The sequence below is a fragment of the Macrobrachium rosenbergii genome, chromosome 10, assembly GCF_040412425.1.
Source record: "Macrobrachium rosenbergii isolate ZJJX-2024 chromosome 10, ASM4041242v1, whole genome shotgun sequence".
In the NCBI taxonomy this organism is placed as follows: domain Eukaryota; kingdom Metazoa; phylum Arthropoda; class Malacostraca; order Decapoda; family Palaemonidae; genus Macrobrachium; species Macrobrachium rosenbergii.
Window position 1 is genome coordinate 70,589,927 of NC_089750.1, and position 19,780 is coordinate 70,609,706.

General features: G+C 37.2%; 5 protein-coding genes across 5 annotated transcripts in view; 1 reads left to right on the top strand and 4 right to left on the bottom strand.

Annotated features, from left to right (window-relative positions):
• Positions 1–19,780, top strand: part of LOC136842825 (kinetochore protein Spc25-like) — a 517,729-nt gene that overhangs the window by 326,905 nt on the left and 171,044 nt on the right. The gene's annotated exons all lie outside the window — the stretch shown is intronic.
• Positions 1,707–2,213, bottom strand: LOC136843028 (cuticle protein 7-like). The gene has a single exon (XM_067111018.1). The coding sequence runs from the start codon at positions 2,118–2,120 to the stop codon at positions 1,707–1,709; it is 414 nt and encodes a 137-aa protein (XP_066967119.1). The 5' UTR covers positions 2,121–2,213.
• Positions 8,359–9,919, bottom strand: LOC136843027 (cuticle protein 7-like). The gene is made up of 3 exons (XM_067111017.1): positions 9,889–9,919; positions 9,056–9,166; positions 8,359–8,721 (listed from the first exon to the last, which is right to left on the bottom strand). The coding sequence occupies exons 1-3, from the start codon at positions 9,898–9,900 to the stop codon at positions 8,359–8,361; spliced, it is 486 nt and encodes a 161-aa protein (XP_066967118.1). The 5' UTR covers positions 9,901–9,919.
• Positions 11,776–12,831, bottom strand: LOC136842823 (pro-resilin-like). The gene has a single exon (XM_067110686.1). The coding sequence runs from the start codon at positions 12,798–12,800 to the stop codon at positions 12,444–12,446; it is 357 nt and encodes a 118-aa protein (XP_066966787.1). The 5' UTR covers positions 12,801–12,831; the 3' UTR covers positions 11,776–12,443.
• On the bottom strand, positions 17,600–19,135 carry LOC136842821 (cuticle protein 7-like). The gene is made up of 3 exons (XM_067110685.1): positions 19,105–19,135; positions 18,365–18,493; positions 17,600–18,077 (listed from the first exon to the last, which is right to left on the bottom strand). The coding sequence occupies exons 1-3, from the start codon at positions 19,114–19,116 to the stop codon at positions 17,691–17,693; spliced, it is 528 nt and encodes a 175-aa protein (XP_066966786.1). The 5' UTR covers positions 19,117–19,135; the 3' UTR covers positions 17,600–17,690.

Genomic DNA, 19,780 nt, shown 5'->3' on the forward strand with positions numbered 1-19,780 from the left:
TTACATAGTTTTGCACCAGAGTTTTCTTTTATACATATATATTTTTATTTTATATGCATATACTTTTTTATGTTATCTATCACAATGTGGTTAGTAAATCATCATTTACATTTACGTACATAAGTCGGTCAGATAAGAAAGTAGTAACAGTACAAAATAGACTCTATAACTAGCTGATAATGGAATAAAATAAAAATGATTACAATGTGCATATAACGTTTCCTTTCAATAATCAGTAAAGATTTTATTAATTACACAAATGTTACTCCCATTTCTCGAGATGAACATGTTCTGAAGTAGAAAATAAATAACATTTATCCTCAAGTGCTTTTAACAATATAAATCTTGTATTCATCAGAGAAGGGGAAATCTCGTGGATTGAGTATGACCACTTATTTCTACAACAGTTCGTGGAATAGATGAGGTTGGCAGGCTATTAGTGATTTAATATTCATGAGAACGAATTCAAAACATTTTTTAATGTTTGCTTGATCGATTATATTTGGCAATAAAAGAAAATATTATCGAGTCTGATTTTCGAATCTGTTTGCTTGATCGATTATATAAGACAATAAAAGAAAATATTTTCGAATCTGCTCGCTTGATCGATTATATATGACAATAAAAGAAAATATTATCGAACCTGATTTTCGAATCTACTTACTTGATCGATTTTATATGATTTTTTCGAATCTATCGATTATATACTAAAAGAAAATGATCGATTATATATGACAGTAAAAAAATATTTTCGAAAATTATTTGACAGTAAAAGAAAATATTTTCGAATCTGTTTGCTTGATCGATTATATATGACAGTAAAAGAAAATATTTTCGAATCTGTTTGCTTGATCGATTATATAAGACAGTAAAAGAAAGTATTTTCGAATCTGTTTGCTTGATCGATTATATATGACAATTAAAGAAAATTTGTATTCTTTTTCGAGATGTAACAGTTATAAGCTTGCTACAAATATGGATGTGTCTTTTTATATAATATAAGCTGCAAATAGGAACCATATGTATTTTCTAACTTCAAATGAAATCATTATAGTCACTAAATAAATCAGCAGAAATGAGTCAGTTTTATGATGAATGGTCATAACAAAATATTTCCTGATTCCAAAAGCGAGAAGGAAAGAGAAAACTTAGCAGAGTACCCCGAGGCAAAAGACTTTCCTGGAGCAAGCGGCTAATTTTAGATCTGCAGTTTCGCTCGATATTTTCTGACCTTTTACTGAGTAATCTATAATTAGAAATAGATATTGAGCGCCAGGTATCTATCATTCCAAGGGCTTTGCATGGTCAAGAAAAAGTAGAACGGAAGATTTGATGACTTAAATTCTTCAAAACTTGAGAGCTTTTGTATAACAGTTAAGGTAACAGACCAAATGTTAAAGCCATGAAGAGTCATTTGATCTGATATAATTGACCTTAAAATACTCGTGGCTGTCCATTAACAAATTGTTATGATCTAAAGTCTCTGGTAAATACTGGGTGAGTTAAATCAACATTTGAAGGCCAATTAAAATTTGTGACCCAACATCTGTGAAGAAAAACATAATCTTCTGGTGAGTGGCTTTTAGAGACGATACAACAGAATGAAAAACAAAAACAACGAGATAATTTTTTTGCTTTATTTATTTAATAGATTAATAAATACAGAAGCGAATAAATACAAGAACCAATTAGACATTCGAAATGTTTCAGTATTCGGGAGCGCCGTAGAGAGCTTTGGGTTCTTCGTAAGTGGGAGCTGGGGTTCCATAGACTGGGGCGGGTTCTTTGTAAGTGGGTTCAGGGGCGCCATAAGTGGGTTTAGGGGCGCCGTAGGACGGGGCAGGGGCATAGGGCTTGGCTTCAGGGTACTTGGCTTCTCCCTGGTAAGTAACCTCAGCCCGGTATCCGTTGTAATCGGCGGTGTAAGTGACGGTCTGGACGCGACCGTCGGGGAGGAGGACGTGGTAATTGCCGGTCACCACCTTCCCGTCGGAGTTGGACTTGTGACCGAAGTCGAGGTTTTGGTAGTCGTCCTTGACGACGTAATTGAAGTCGAATGGCATCCCCTTCTGTAGAAAAGAATTATATATGTTATAATGGTTACTCCTTGGTATGCGCATATGCCGTATGAGTGTATTTATTATTATGGTTGCCTGGTTATAGCTGTGTTTGTGTAGGGGCGAGGTATCTCGCTGAATAATAAACTTTACGGTATCACCCTCACCAGTCACCCTAATTTAAATGTGTTCATATACTGGGATCCTCATCCATTAAGCATAAATAGATTTTGACCTCAAAAGAGAAAAGCAGAACTTATTTTTTTTTATTCACTAAAACCACCGACTTGAAGTGAATCTAAACCTTAAAAAAAAGAACTGTTATACCTCGTAGCTCAGCTGATGCTTAGGGGCTTCGTATCCATATCCTTCAGGGGCAGGGGTTCCATCAGGGCGTCCCATGACCAAAGCCACGAGGCAGAAGGATGCAAGAAGGACCTGCGCGGGAACAAAGGATGACTGTTATTTTTCAATATTGGTTGATGTATTAATTAAATTGATTCGGTGCAGCGGGCTTACGAACGAAGATTTGGTTCGTGACATTCAAGTAATAGATCCTTCTGGAACAACCTTCAGTTCCTCGTTGGACGAGTCGGTAGAGTTCTCGGCTAGCACTTTGCTAGGCCCGAGTTCGAGTCTCCGGCCGGCCAATGAAGAATTAGAGGAATTTATTTCTGGTGATAGAAATTCATTTCTCGGTATAATGTGGTTCGGATTCCACAATAAACTGTAGGTCCCGTTGCTAGGTAACCAGTTGGTTCTTAGCCACGTAAAATAAATCTAATCCTTCGGGCCAGCCGTAGGAGAGCTGTTAATCAGCTCAGTGGTCTGGTTCAACTAAGGTATACTAACTTTGAAACAACCTAACATAATATTGAAAAATACTCACTCAAGTAATCTGTCTTTCATGATATGAAAATGATCGGTTTATCTTGCGATATCCTAAGCCATTATTGAAATATAGAAGTCAGACCTAACATTTGATTAACAGGAAAGTTTTTATCTAAAGAGTCTAATTAAATTTTTGAATTCTTTGTGAAGGGTAACAATAAACGTCGAAAATCATAAGACATTCTGATGTCAGTAAATGCATTAACTAAAAAGAATTCAAGGCAGGAAGTAAGATTTTTTATGGACGGAAATATTATCTCAACTAACTGAAAAAATGTAACAAAGACTTCTCAGCATTGTCATTTATCAATATTTATAAAAAGCAAAGATCCCATGTCATGTTCATATCAGGCTAATCACAGTTAACACTTATTCCTTATGCACGGAAGACTTTATGGGCACATTTGAACTTTTGCGAAAAAACTAAAAATTTTGATTTCATCAAGAATCCTTATTTGCTTGTCCCACCTTAGAGCACATGGTGTCTTCTTGTATCTGTTTCGGCAGACAAACTATGTATGACTAGACTCGGCGAATCCGAAGCATATATACAGGTTTTTCAATGTCAGGGCCGCTGACACCACCACGCCTATCTGCATTTTAACTGGGTTGGGGGAGAGAGAGAGGGAGATGGTAGGAAAGTGAAGGACTTTTTACTTCTAACCTGGAAATAAAATTAAAACATGAAACTGCTCTCTCTCTCTCTCTCTCTCTCTCTCTCTCTCTCTCTCTCTCTCTCTCTCTCTCTCTCACACACACACACAAACACACACACAGGACTGAAAATAGTTTTACTGTTTCCCGTCAGTGATGTATAAAAGCCAGTCAATTTTTATATAATTATATTAGAGAATAGGATGTAAAAACCTAAAAGCTTACATCAATGTCAATTAAGAATAACGCAGACCTTGATAGACATGACTTGAAGATCACACCACCTGAAATCACCGTCGCTTTCGCAGACCCAAAGAGAAGAATAGGTTTTACAAGTGAGTGATCGGAAATTTGATCTAAGGAAGACTAAGTATTACAGAATCTCTCTCTCTCTCTCTCTCTCTCTCTCTCTCTCTCTCTCTCTCTCTCTCTCTCTCTCTTGCTATGAGGATTACTCTTATGGCTGTTGCTATTGAAAAGAAAACTGAATAAGCAATTCGGTTTGATATTCTGAAATTTGTTTACGAAAGCGGTTGACTAAATGCCCGAACGGGGAAATGATACGACCCAAATCGAGATTGATTGCTCGTTGGGTTCAGAATTATTTGGCATTGCAACTGCCATGGGCACTAACATGGGTCCTTAAAAAGATAAAACTTATAAATAATCATGTCGTGTTAATGACAACGGGTATGGTAAGCCATTTTTAAATAGAAATTAAGATCATGACCCTTAAAACTTGTAGACAAAACTACCCCAGGTGATAAGGTGTTAGCTGATGGCCAGCCTGAAAAAAGGAACTTTATGACTGATTGATTGATTGATTGTTTAAGGCTAATAAAACTGGCGTAAACCTAATGTAAGGCATGATTCACCTGCAGGTGAAAAGTCATTACCGAGTAATCCCAAAAACATATAATACAGTATACTAAAACACTGTAGTCAAGGTAACCTTTAAAAATAAAAAAAGCTGCTATACTTAAATTAGGAATGGGTTCAACAGATACTATGTATACCGAATAGTGACGTGATTTTCACTGCAGAAAGAATTTCCTGAGAGCCCAGATGGGCGATGGGATTAGAACATCAGTCGAATGGTACAAAATCTGATCTTCGTCACTAGATGATGGATAAGAGCCCCGTCTGTTTAGGAAATATATGGATGGCAGGTGAGAATATGCCAGGCTTTACACCATGATGAAATCTAAGACATTCTAAAGAAGAAAATCAGAGGAAGAACTATTATTATTATTATTATTATTATTATTATTATTATTATTATTATTATTATTATTATTCAGAAGATGAAACCTATTCATATGGAACAAGACCACAGGGACCATTAACTTGAAATTCAAGCTTCCAAAAAATATGGCGTTTATTAGGAATAAGTAAGAGTGGGTAAAGGGAAATACGTAAAGAAGAGATCCCACTCAGTGAAAAAAGAAAAAATAAATTAATGATTAGATAAAACTGTATTAAAATGCAAGGAGAACAGTATTAGGGCAGTAATGGTTTGCATCTTCGCTTAAACTTCTGAAGTTCCAACTGCACGACATCCTCTGGGAGGCTGTTCCACAGTCCAGAGGTGTGAGCAATAAAGGACCTCTAGAACTGACAAGTTCGACAGCGTGGCACATTTACTCAGCAGTCCACAGAAGACAGTGTGGAATTATTGGGTAGTCTAAGGAAGGTGAATCTGTTGTTGCAAGAGCACGATCTCGTATTCCTGCAGCAGTACTTGGAATAAATGAGGCTGAATGGCTATTGGTAAGAAGTAAATCTGCCTCGGATCTCACCAGCAAAGGTCATCAGCAAAAGTCCTCTTTGCTCTCCATGAATAATATACAAGACTTATCCTGCTGACGAGATGGCTTCAGATCGGTAGGAACGACGACAGATTATTTTCAAAACTAAATGTTTAATGGGATATATATAACGATAAAAATCCTTTGTGAACACCTTATTACAGAAGATTTTCTGAAGTGTAATACTTATCTAGAAGCTGGTCACAAATAAGAACGTGCTTTTGCATAACACTAGAAACTGCAATGATAGTTATTTTCAATATTCAAAAGAAAGCAATATAGTAAATTTTCATGACGAATGGTCATAAGATGTCATAGAGAACAAAACTGTTACACTGACATAATTTGCTTGATTACAAGCGAAAAAGAAAAAGAGAAAGCCTTACATTTTAGCCGAGGCTGTACGGAGCATAGGTCTGATTTTAGCTCTGTAGTTTTGCATGATATTTTCTGACCTTTTGCTGAATAATCTATAACCAGAAACAGAGATTCCTAAATAAGTTTTCAGCGCCAGGTATCTGTCATTCCAAGGCCTCTTCCCTTGTCATGAGAATTCTTCAAGTGGGAGAAATTTGCTGAATTAGATTCTCTAAAACGATAGAGCTTTTGAATAATGAAAAAATTGAGTCGAAACGCAACTCAGGTTAAAATCATCAAGATTCCTTCGATCTAATGCAAGAGACGATCTCAGAATAATCTAATTGCACATTAACATAATTATCATTGATATCTGCAAATATTGCGTGAATTAGGTTAGAGAGTAGTTTATATTCTTTCTTATTGTGATGTAACACTTTATCAATCTAAAGATTGTGACCCAACATCTGTGAAGAAGATATTCTCTTCCAGTAAGACTTTCTAGGCGATGCAACAAATGAAGAACGGAGATAATGAATAATTATTCGTTTTATTCCATAATAAATTAATAAATACAAGAACTAAATTAGTTTCAGTGATCAGGGCGCCGTAGAGAGCTTTGGGTTCTTCGTAAGTGGGAGCTGGGGTTCCATAGACTGGGGCAGGTTCTTTGTATGTGGGTTCAGGGCGCCATAGGTTGGTTTAGGGGCGCCGTAGGATGGAGCAGGGTATGATTCACCTGCAGATGAAAAGTCATTACCGAGTAATCCCAAAAACATATAATACAGTATACTAAAACACTGTAGTCAAGGTAACCTTTAAAAATAAAAAAAGCTGCTATACTTAAATTAGGAATGGGTTCAACAGATACTCTGTATACCGAATAGTGACGCGATTTTCACTGCAGAAAGAATTTCCTGAGAGCCCAGATGGACGGTGGGATTAGAACATCAGTCGAATGGTACAAAATCTGATCTTCGTCACTAGATGATGGATAAGAGCCCCGTTTGTTTAGGAAATATATGGATGGCAGGTGAGAATATGCCAGGCTTTACACCATGATGAAATGTTCTCAAGAAAAAATCAGAGGAAAAACTATTATTATTATTATTATTATTATTATTATTATTATTATTATTATTATTATTATTATTATTATTCAGAAGATGAAACCTATTCATATGGAACAAGACCACAGGGACCATTAACTTGAAATTCAAGCTTCCAAAAATATGGCGTTTATTAGGAATAAGTAAGAGTGGGTAAAGGAAATACGTAAAGAAGAGATCCCACTCAGTGAAAAAAGAAAAAATAAATTAATGATTAGATAAAACTGTATTAAAATGCAAGGAGAACAGTATTAGGGCAGTAATGGTTTGCATCTTCGCTTAAACTTCTGAAGTTCCAACTGCACGACATCCTCTGGGAGGCTGTTCCACAGTCCAGAGGTGTGAGCAATAAAGGACCTCTAGAACTGACAAGTTCGACAGCGTGGCACATTTACTCAGCAGTCCACAGAAGACAGTGTGGAATTATTGGGTAGTCTAAGGAAGGTGAATCTGTTGTTGCAAGAGCACGATCTCGTATTCCTGCAGCAGTACTTGGAATAAATGAGGCTGAATGGCTATTGGTAAGAAGTAAATCCTCTTTGCTCTCCATGAATAATATACAAGACTTATCCTGCTGACGAGATGGCTTCAGATCGGTAGGAACGACGACAGATTATTTTCAAAACTAAATGTTTAATGGGATATATATAACAATAAAAATCCTTTGTGAACACATTACAGAAGATTTTCTGAAGTGTAATACTTATCTAGAAGCTGGTCACAAATAAGAACGTGCTTTTGCATAACACTAGAAACTGCAATGATAGTTATTTTCAATATTCAAAAGAAAGCAATATAGTAAATTTTCATGACGAATGGTCATAAGATGTCATAGAGAACAAAACTGTTACACTGACATAATTTGCTTGATTACAAGCGAAAAAGAAAAAGAGAAAGCTTTACAGTTTAGCCGAGGCTGTACGGAGCATAGGTCTGATTTTAGCTCTGCAGTTTTGCATGATATTTTCTGACCTTTTGCTGAGCAATCTATAATTAGAAATAGAGTATACTATGTATGCTTTCAGCTCCAGGTATCTGTCATTCCAAGGCCTCTTCCCTTGTCATGAGAAGTCTTCAAGTAGGAGAAATTTTCTGAATTAAACTCCCTAAAACGATAGAGCTTTTAAATAATGAAAAAGATGATAATGAGTCGAAACGCAACTCAGGTTAAAACCATCAAGATTCCTTCGATCTAATGCAAGAGACGATCTCAGAATAATCTAATTGCACATTAACATAATTATCATTGATATCTGCAAATATTGCGTGAATTAGGTTAGAGAGTAGTTTATATTCTTTCTTATTGTGATGTAACACTTTATCAATCTAAAGATTGTGACCCAACATCTGTGAAGAAGATATTCTCTTCCAGTAAGACTTTCTAGGCGATGCAACAAATGAAGAACGGAGATAATGAATAATTATTCGTTTTATTCCATAATAAATTAATAAATACAAGAACTAAATTAGTTATTCGAAGTTTCAGTGATCAGGGGCGCCGTAGAGAGCTTTGGGTTCTTCGTAAGTGGGAGCTGGGGTTCCATAGACTGGGGCAGGTTCTTTGTATGTGGGTTCAGGGGCGCCATAGGTTGGTTTAGGGGCGCCGTAGGATGGAGCAGGGGCATAGGGCTTGGCTTCGGGGTACTTGGCTTCTCCCTGGTAAGTAACCTCAGCCCTGTATCCGTTGTAATCGGCAGTGTAAGTGACGGTCTGAACGCGACCGTCGGGGAGGAGGACGTGGTAATCGCCGGTCACCACCTTCCCGTCGGAGTTGGACTTGTGGCCGAAGTCGAGGTTTTGGTAGTCGTCCTTGACGACGTATTTGAAGTCGAATGGCATCCCCTTCTTTAAAAAGAAATAATAAATAAATAAAAAGTAATATGTACGCATATTTTGATTAGTACTCTTTGGTATGTAATTATGCTGTATGAGTTTGTCTTATTGTAATTACACGTTTATACCTGTATTTAGGTACGAGCGAGTTATGCCAGTGAAAATTTAATTTTGAATGATCAGTTTCATCAGTCACAACAAATTAAATGCTTTCTTTTAGCAGGGATCTTCATTTGCTTAATTAAGAAAAAGATTTCGATTCCAAAAAAAGAAGCCTTTTGTTCTTTGTACACAAAAACTTTTTATATGATGTAAATCTAGACATTGAAAGAGAACTCCATCATACCTCGTAGCTCAGCTGATGCTTAGGGGCTTCGTATCCATATCCTTCAGGGGCAGGAGTGCCATCAGGGCGTCCCAGGGCCAAAGCCACGAGGCAGAAGGATGCAAGTAGGACCTGCGGAAAGGAAGGATGTCATTCTTTAACAGTAGTGGTTAATGTTCTAATTGTAGGGATTCTGCGCAAGGGGTTTGGCGCTCTCTCTCTCTCTCTCTCTCTCTCTCTCTCTCTCTCTCTCTCTCTCTCTCTCTCTCTCTGTTCACATAGAGTTGCTGTAAATTTATGTGACCATAGCACATGAAAATATTCAAACTTGATATGTAGAGTAACAATAAACACTGAAAATCCTGATGACAATAAAAATAAATTAACAAAAAAAGGGGCGGCATGACAGTGAATATTTTGTGGAGTGGAAAACATCTTAACTAATTAGAGCAAGTCTGTCTTAAAGCGTCTTAGAATTCTCATTTCCTAACTAGCTTGAATAGCAAAGATCGCATTTATTAACATAGTTAAATGGCAAAAATTACATTCATTAACATTTTCAAATACCATTTATAGACATGTTCAAATAGCAAATCTCGCTTTTATTAACATATTTAGATAGCAAGTATTGCATTTATTAACATTTTTAAATACCATTTCTTAACACGTTTAAATACCAAAGATCGCACTTATTAACATGTTTAAATAGCAAGGAAAGCACACCATATTTACATCTGGTTAATCACTGTTAGCACTTAATTCCTACACACTAAAGATGGTTGCGGACGCATTCGAACTTTGGAAAACGAGCAAAAGGTTGAATTTTATTAAGAATCCTAATTTAGTCGTCTCACCTTAGAACACATGGCGTCTTCTGATATTTGTTTCGACAGACCAACGATATTTGACAAGACTCGTCGGCTCCGAAGAATATATATACAACTTTTTCATGGTCAGGGTTCCTGACACCACGCCTATCTGCATTTTTAGTGAGAGAGAGAGAGAGAGATGGTCAAGGTTGTTTTTATTTTTCAAGTTGAAAATAAAACTGGACAAGAAAACCCTTCCGATGCGCCACCCACCCCCATTTTTTTTTTTTTTTTCCAGACCTTAAGGCCCGTCTGCCGACCCCAAGGTTTACTTGGTTTTTCAAAGCCATTACTCTCTCTCTCTCTCTCTCTCTCTCTCTCTCTCTCTCTCTCTCTCTCTCTCTCATTTTCAATGTGCCCTAAAGGCTTTTACTTGTGTGTGAAGGTGGTGGTATTAATTTGTGGAAAAATGACGTCAGAGAGAAAATTTATCATTTTTTCTTTCATTATATCTAGGTTTTTATAAGTCACGTATAGCATTATCTTTGTGTGTTCATCTATTAGTAGTCCCCGTATTGGGATAGTGCTATCAGTGCACCTCACATGGCGCACTGTAAGCATTACTTAAATTTCTTTGCAGCGTCCCATCGGATCCTAGCTACTACCCCTTTAATTTCTTTTACTGCACCTCCGCCCATATGATCTTTCTTCCATGTTAATTTCCACCCCCCTCCTAACAATTTTTTCATAGTGTAACTGCGAGGTTTTCCTCCTGTTACACTTTTAAAACTGTCTTTGCTCTTAATTTCCTTTTCACCGCTGAATGACCTTATAGGTCCCAGGGCTCGCCATTTGACTTAAATTTTATATTCCATTAAATTTTATATTCCATCCTTTCAAATAACAAATTAAGACGATGATTCTTAAAACTTGTAGAAAATGCTGCCCCAGTCCTTAAGAAGTTAGCAATGAGCCAACGAAGAATCTAAAATGTAATGCCTGAATTACTTTCGAATGAAAATTCATCACTGAGTATCGTCAAAAGATATTATAATACAGTAAACAAAAACACTGAGTCAATGAAATCTATCAAATCAAAGAAGCTTATTATACTTTGAATTAGGAATGGGGTTGTCAGGTACTCCGTATTCCGAAGTGACGTCTTTTCCACTGCAGAAAGAGTTGTTACATATCTGAGAACGCACATGAATGGCAGTTGACAGTTTTCAAACCTTGATGAAATCTCAAAAGTTCTATGGAAGGAACATTTCGACTCGTGCTGCATAAAACGAAGTGGAACTAGATGGGGCAGACCTATTGTCGCTTAGCAACCCTCAGAACATGGAGTGGAATTATCTAAACCATCCCAAGTAGTAGGAATATATATGATATGCACAGTGATTTTTTTTTTTTTTGGGGCGGGGGGCTATAATGTGGATACATCAAAGGAGACTGAATCTTTGTTGAACGAGCACAGTCGCGCTATTTCTGCAGTTGTACGTGGATTAGACGGGTCTCACCGTCTAACGGAAGGAAGGTGTTGGTGGTGGTGGTTGGGGGGGGTGGGGGGGCGTTGCCTGAATCTGCTTTACGCTTTAGCAGTGGAGGTCCTGATCGCTCTACATGAATAATATATCCCACATCTCCCGCTGACGAGGTGACTTGAAATTCATGCGTATAAAAAGGTCAAAATATTGACGAACCTCCTGTATGTTAAATCGGATATATGAAAACTAGGGAAACCCTGATTATGCAGCCTGTTCCAAAAGGTACTTTGTAATGTAATACTTATGATAAAATTTTATATAACATCGGCCGCAAATAGCAACAAAGTTATTCCATAATTCACAAGATAATAGGATAGTCTTTAAGTAAATCAACATAAATGAGTCAAATGGTCCTAACATGTTAGGAAAAAAAGTAAAAATGCCAACGATGAAATAATTTTCCTTATTAAAAGTGAAGAGAAAAAAAAGAAAACTTTGTAGTTTAGTTGAGGCGATACGGAGCAAAAGTCTAATTTTTTCTCTGCAATTTCGCATATTTTCTGACCTTTACAGAGTAATCTATAATTAGAAATAGAAATTAGTGAATAGACTTTCAGCTCCAGGTTTCTGTCATTCCAAGGCCGAATCTTCCGTGGTCATGAAAAGTAGAAAAGAATTCTTTAAAATGGAAATTATTACACAGTAAAAAAAAAGACAGCTGTTAGTTGAAGTGCAGCCTAAGTTAAAAGTGTGATGAGTCATTGTATCAAATAGAAAAAGCGAGCTCAAATGATCTGACTGCCTATCAGCAAAGCTGTAATTAATATCTGCATTTCAAGCAGACGAATCTAAATCCCTACTAAATACTGCCTAAGTTATGAGAAACAATCTTTTAAACATTTTTTTTTTTTTACTTTTTTTTTACTTTTTTCATTAAGCAAATTAACAAAGAATGTGACCCAACATCTATGAAGAAAGACATTCTGTTTTGATATGGGGCTTTTATAAACGATACAACAAAATGAAAAATAAAGACAGTGAAATAATTGAATACTTTATTTACATAATAGGTCAATAAATACAGGGACTAATTAGACATATATTCGATATGTTTCAGTGATCGGGAGCGCCATAGAGAGCCTTGGGTTCTTCGTAAGTGGGAGCTGGGGTTCCATAGACTGGGGCTGGTTCTTCGTAAGTGGGTTCTGGAGCCCCATAAGTGGGTTTAGGGGCGCCGTAGGACGGAGCAGGGGCGTAGGGCTTGGCTTCTGGGTACTTGGCTTCTCCCTGGTAAGTAACCTCAGCCCGGTAACCGTTGTAATCGGCGGTGTAAGTGACGGTCTGAACGCGACCGTCGGGGAGGAGGACGTGGTAATCGCCGGTCACCACCTTCCCGTCGGAGTTGGACTTGTGACCGAAGTCGAGGTTCTTGTAGTCGTCCTTGACGACGTAGTTGAAGTCGAATGGCATCCCCTTCTGTTGGAAATAGTTTTATACCAATATTTACTCTGTACTATGTACTTGCTTGTAATGAGTATTTATTACTGTGACTTGGCGTTTGTAGCTGTATTTTTGAAGGGGCAAAGTATATCAGTGAAAAAGGGTTTTTGATGACAAATAAGATTTAAAGAGTGACCTTCAACAATCACACTATTTTTAAGGTTCTTATCCTTGGATCTTTTACTGAAATAGAAGCAGGTCTTAACTTCTGTTGTAAAAAAAGGCAACTATTTGTTCTGTTTAGGTAAAAACTAGCGACTTGACGTGAATCCAGACATTAATAAAAAAACTCTGTTATACCTCGTAGCTCAGCTGATGTGCTGGGGCATCGTACCCATATCCTGCAGGGGCAGGGGTGCCATCAGGGCGTCCCATGGCCAAAGACATGAGGCAGAAGGATGCAAATGTTATAACCTGCGGTTGAAGGAAAGATTATTATTTTTTCTGATAATCTTTAATGGGTCAGTGAAAACAGCATTGCAGTTGATATTTGCTGTCTTGGTCAGTGTCCATTTTCCACCCTCTCTCTCTCTCTCTCTCTCTCTCTCTCTCTCTCTCTCTCTCTCTCTCTCTCTCTCTCTCTCTCTCTCTCTCTCTCGTTTCACTATCTAGCCGACATGGCATAAATATTGTAAATAGCTTCAATCATTTGGTTTTTATGCCAACTTTTTTTTTGCGTAAACAATCCATTAAAGAGGCATGCTGATCATATGTCTAAATTTGAATTTAAATAATAAGGAATTCTCATCGGTTTTGCAAAGAATAATTTGACTATTTGACAGCCTAAAAATCATTCTGGATAGATTTAATAAAACTCTTTAAGATTTCTGTTTAAAAATTCAATAGAGAAAGTTACCCTCAATACAGTTTTTCAATGAAGTACGTAATGTCACTAAATATGAATATAATAAGTATGTTGCAATATAAAATAGATAGATTCAGTGACTAAAAATGGCCCTAGGAGTAATTAATTTTAATATAAACGTATTGCAATATTAAATTGGTATATAATTCAGTGACTACAGTTGTTCCTGGCTGCAATTAATTTCGAAGTCAATCGATGTAAATTTGATTTCCTTTTTACATTTTCAACTCATTAAACGAATGAGGTAATAGAGTGGCGGCCTGCATCACACACGGAGCACCAGTTTCTTCGCTTACAGTGACGGCAACTTGACACGTACCATTTCAGTATCGAAAAACAAAGAAATTCCTCTTTTTGTATCCGAAAACCACCAACTCGTCCACGAATCCTACCTTAGCAGACATGTTGGCTTCTTAAAGTTCCACTTCGATAAACGAGCTAAGTTTGACAAAAGACGTCGATTGCATATATTATATACAAGCATTTTCAGGGTCAAGAATCGAAAACCCCGCCCACAAATGACCGGGGTTCTTCCCCCCCCCCCACCCTTTTCCCTAACCCTCTCCTCCTTTTCCCTCCCTCCTCCACCCTTCCTCTCTCCTCGACCTTATTTCAAGAAGGGGAAAGATGAAGTGAATTAGAAGTCCCGGGAACATGTGAAGGTTTTTTTTTTCTAAGTGCATATTATGTGATAAACTAGGGCAGGTTTTTTCCGCAAAACCACACCTCCTATTCTTTTTTCTTTTTTTTCATTCCTCCATCAGACTTGAAAGCTCTTCTTCCGACCGCGAGTTCCCCATAATTGGCCTTTAAGTGCGTTGTGCTTTTCACGTGAAGTAAAACACTATCTTTGGGCTCAAAATGGCTGAGTTTTCTCCTAGAATGTATATGACCATTTGTGTAAATGTATGCATGTGTAGGTGTATTTAATGCATATGAGTATTTACTTTTGATCTTTGAGGGTATGACGCCAGATGCATTAGATGATCAGTTAAGCAAAGCATGCCAAAACAAGTTGGGAAACAAATATTTTTATACAGTTCCTCAACGATTTAAGATTTTTTCAGTTATATCTAACTTCTCGTCCCTCAGGTGATTGGTATCCTTTTGCCAATTACTTGTGCAATCTCTCTCTCTCTCTCTCTCTCTCTCTCTCTCTCTCTCTCTCTCAGATAATGTCTGAAAACACTTAATTCCTCTGTTCCTCACACCGTTGGACTGTGGAACAGCCTCCCAAAGGAAGTCGTGCAATTGGAACTTCAGAAGTTCAAGCGAAGATGCAATGCATTACTACCCTAATACTATCCTCCTTGCATTTGAATACTTTTTATCTATTTGTTGATTTATCAATTTATTGTTTTATTCTTTTTTAATATGTGGTATCTCTTCTTTCTGTATATCCCTTTACCTCCTCTTACTTCTTCTAAACGAACACCGTATTCATTGGAAGATTGAATTTCAAGTCTGTGGACCCCTGTGGGCTTGTTCCATATGAATAGGTTTCATCATCTGAATAATAATAATAATAATAATAATAATAATAATAATAATAATAATAATAATAATAATAGAGACCAAAGAAAGTAAATCTTCATTGCCAAATTTGAAAGGTTTACTTGCGTAACGCAAGGAATTAATGAAAAACTATCTATAACTGTTGCAAATTGACTTGGTTCTTGATTTCCTAAGAAAAATTCTTGATGATAGTCGAAACCAGTTTCCTGTGCCATCGAATGAAGTAATGCTTTTATACTTGAAAAAATTGTCACCTGCGGGATTTGGTTCTGCGAAAATTGTAACTAGATATCTCGTTTGTACATCTGATGCACGAGTCACCCGTACTGTCAGTACAGTATATATCGGTATGTGTTTGTGTGTGTGTGTATATATATATATATATATATATATATATATATATATATATATATATATATATACATAAGTGTATACACATGAACATTATATATATATATATATATATATATATATATATATATATATATATATATATATATATATATATATATATATATATATATATATATATATATACAGTAAATATATATATACATGTACATATATATATATGTGCACATATATATATATATATATATATATATATATATATATATATATATATATATATATATATATGTTAGTTAATTTTATTTATGTGTAGTAACAGTAACTTTATATGTGTATGTTAGTTAATTTTAGTTTGATTGTAGTAACAGCACACTTTACTTTCCTTTCAGTCCAGACACCTCTTTTGCTCTTTAAATCAAAACTTGTTCGGTCTCCCTCTCCTCCCTTCTCACAAGACCTCCAAATTTGAGTCGTTTTTCCCCACCTTCGTCTTCCATTATCTCCATCGGACCGAACCACATCGACGAAATGTGGTCCATCCTTTCTCTAATGCTAGTCTTTAACAGCATTTTCGTATTACAGTATTTCACAGCTTTAAAGTCCTGTGCTGTACGAACAGTTTATGTCAGTAACTACCTTTTTTTCTCTCATTTGTATCCGACACCAAAACTTTGCTCCCGTAAAGGAGGGTTGGTTCAACCATCTCTTCATTCTCTCAGACTTTGGATGTTCATAGATATTCTTCTAACCATCGTGGTATTTTGAATATTCTTTGTGATTTTTCTAGTCATTTGGATGGGTGCTTGAAAGAGTTATTGCTATCTACACAGTAAAGGAATATCAGTTTTCATCGGATCGCGTACTGAGACTGACGAATTGTGACAGTAAAATGGTGAGTGGATGAAGGAAAAGAAAAGTTGAATATTTGGCTAAAAGATAGAGGTGTGCTGTTTTGGTAACAATTTCTTCAAGTGGCTCGCCAGTTCCTTTCTGTTATAATGACCTAGTGTTTTCCTTTCAGTGTCTTCATCGTGGAAGTCATTAGAAAATGAGAAGCGAGTACGAAGGGCCACTATTGTCTTACATGACTAGAACCTTCGTGGAACCTTTAGAAATCTGTTGTCAAACTAGCATTTCTAAGATATCTCACCCGGCCTTACTCAAGGCTCTGCTAACCAAGCTACCAATTTAGGAAACCAATTTCCAATTTTCCTACTAGGAAGCTTGATCGTTGTTACAGTCACTGGGGCAACAGTTCTAATATTTCCATGATTTTTGTGGTTAATATTTGCTGACTGGCTTCTCACATTCATCGGCGAACACGATTCTTTTTATTATTCTTCCCACCTGTTAACTGATGACTCGACTATTTCTGAATGTTCCAACCTTCCCTCTGGGCATTCTTTTTAGCCTTATTGTGATTTTTGTCTTAATTTACTGGAATAATTGTGGATCTGAGCACACTCTTTAAATGAAGCAATATTTGATTGCCCTCGACACTTGTGTCAGAAGCCTTCCCTTTTCAGATACCGTGCTCTGACAGTACAAGCTTCAACTTACTTCTGATCAACCAAATTTTGGTTCTATATTCCGTCGCCAAGTTGGCTCTTGCATCTTTGCAATCCCTTTGGCAAAATAATTCTCACTTTCGTGGAGGTGTCAAAAAGAAGTGAGATCTTGTGCCAACTATTTGGATGGTTGGTTTAGATTATGCCGCCCTTATGTTAGAACGGCCCTTGTAAAAGGCAGAGCAAGGTCTGTTAAGATGTTAAAGGAATTTAGAGGCTTGGTGTAGGCCTCTGAACTTAATGACCAAGCAAGACCTGGAGCTCTGAAAACTCCACTTTCAATGGAACTTGGCCTCCGTGTCTGGAATTTCCAATATTCATGATACAAATTTATCTTCATTGAAAAGAAAGATGTCACTGCTATCATTACCTATATTTCATCCTTATGTAACTTGATCCTTGGACAAGATGAAAGTAAAATTTATAATCCCCTTTCCCAAGTGTGGCAGTTTACATGTATGGGACCGTGAGTAAGAAAAGAATATAATTTCAGTTCATTATGCTTTATTTACATGAATTAATAAATATAGATGTGATGAGAAGAGGAAAGGAGAAATTATTTCAGTGATCCGGGGCTCCATACACGGGTTCAGGCTCTTCATAAGAGGGAGCTGGGGTTCCATAGACTGGGGCAGGTTCTTCGTAAGCTGGGGCAGGAGCGCCGTAAGTGGGTTCAGGGGCGCCGTAAGTGGGGGCAGGAGCGCCATAGGATGGAGCAGGAGCGTAGGGCTTGGGTTCAGGGTATTTGGCTTCTCCCTCGTAGGTGACCTCAGCCTGGTACCCGTTGTAGTGGTCGGCGGTGTAGGTGACGATCTGAGTACGGCCGTCGGGGAGGAGGACGTAGTACTTGCCGGTTACGACCTTCCCGTCGGAGTTGGAGTTGTGACCGAAGTCGAGGCCCTTGTAGTCGTCCTTGACGGCGTACTCGAAGTCGAATGGCATTCCCTTCTGTTCATAAACGCAAAAGTATTAAATATTTTAACTGAGAAACTAGACCCAGTTATAGACAAACTCAAATCTTTAATTATTAACAGTTGCTGGAATAAGACTTTGTCTTTCAATAAAAGAATATTTAAACTAAAATCTTTAATACCAGGTTACGTCATATGATTTTCCCCCAGCATTTTAAAGATTAAAAATCAAATCTTCAAGTTCTAATGAATCAAGCATTTACTATTTCACTTCTGAATATCAAAAGAAGAAGAAGAAGAAATACGATGAAAACACTCGAATACCTCATGTTTATCGTGTGTTCCGTAGCTCAGCTGATGTTCTGGAGCTGCATACCCATACCCCTCAGGAGCAGGGACGTCATCGGGGCGCCCCATGGCGAAAGCCGCAAGGCAGCAGGATGCGATAATAACCTGTGGCAAGTGAAGGTGGTTGTTGAGCATTAGTGTTGATGACTTGGCACATACAGGTGGTTTAGGTAAGCGAGTTCATTTTTCATAGTGTTTTGTGGTCTGTTTGCGATTCTCTCTCTCTCTCTCTCTCTCTCTCTCTTATATATATATATATATATATATATATATATATATATATATATATATATATATATATATATATATATATATATATATATATATATATATATATATATATATATATATATATATATATATATAATGTATCCATGTGTGTTTGTGCGTGTGTATGTGTGTATTGGGATATCTTATGCAATGAATAATTTCCGATCCATCAGTAGTTACTCGACCTTCATTTGTATGGACAAAATTATTCGATTCTTAAAGGAGTCCTAATCTAAAATCGTTAAGTGAGATGTTCTAAAAAATAAATGTAACATTAAACACTTTTTCTTCTTCATGGAAATGCAACTGATAATGCAGAAATACCCCGGCATCATTTAGTAAGTCACGCGTGCTTCGCAATAATCCAAACGCACTGACACGCGAAGACCACTTTTCTATAACAAAAAATCGAAAGAAGTATTATATCCTGCAGATTCTTATCTCACCTTAGCGTACATGTTGATCCCTCGTGCTTCGTTCGACAAACAAACAATGTTCGGCTGGACTTATCGATTGCAAACTTTATATACAAAGTAGTCAGGGTCAGGTCTGTGGAGGCCACGCCTACGGATGACCAGTCCCTTCTACTCTCTTTCCCACGCCCCAACCCCGGGCTCGCCCCCACCTCTCGTACCTTCTGCTTGACTGGAAGGGGGAGAGTCAAGGCGAGGAAGAGCAAGGGATATGGAACAGACCTCTTTCGTCTTCTTCTTTTTTTTTAAATGAGAAACGAAGTCAATTTTCTTAACCGCGAAACCACTGGCTTGTTTCCATCCCCTCTTCCCATCGTCGTTCGCCTTCGTCGTAGAGTTAGAGGCTCGTCTGCTGATGACCTAGGCTTTTCTCCTCCTGAGAAGTTGACTTCTCCTTTGCTTCTTTGTGAGAAGGAAATATCGGAGTTCCTTAACAGAAGATTTTCTGCGAGTGGTTTGTCAAGATGAGAAGGAGATGTTTTCTGGGGCGTTTTTATCCGATTATTCCTCTTGACTATGTATAGGTCACCTACTGAATTGTACCAGGTGATCTACTTGTATTGGCCTATTTGCTTATATTTATGATGCATTACTCTCTCTATGTATCTCTCCTCCGTATGTATATATCTGTTAGTGAGTTCTTGCTGTT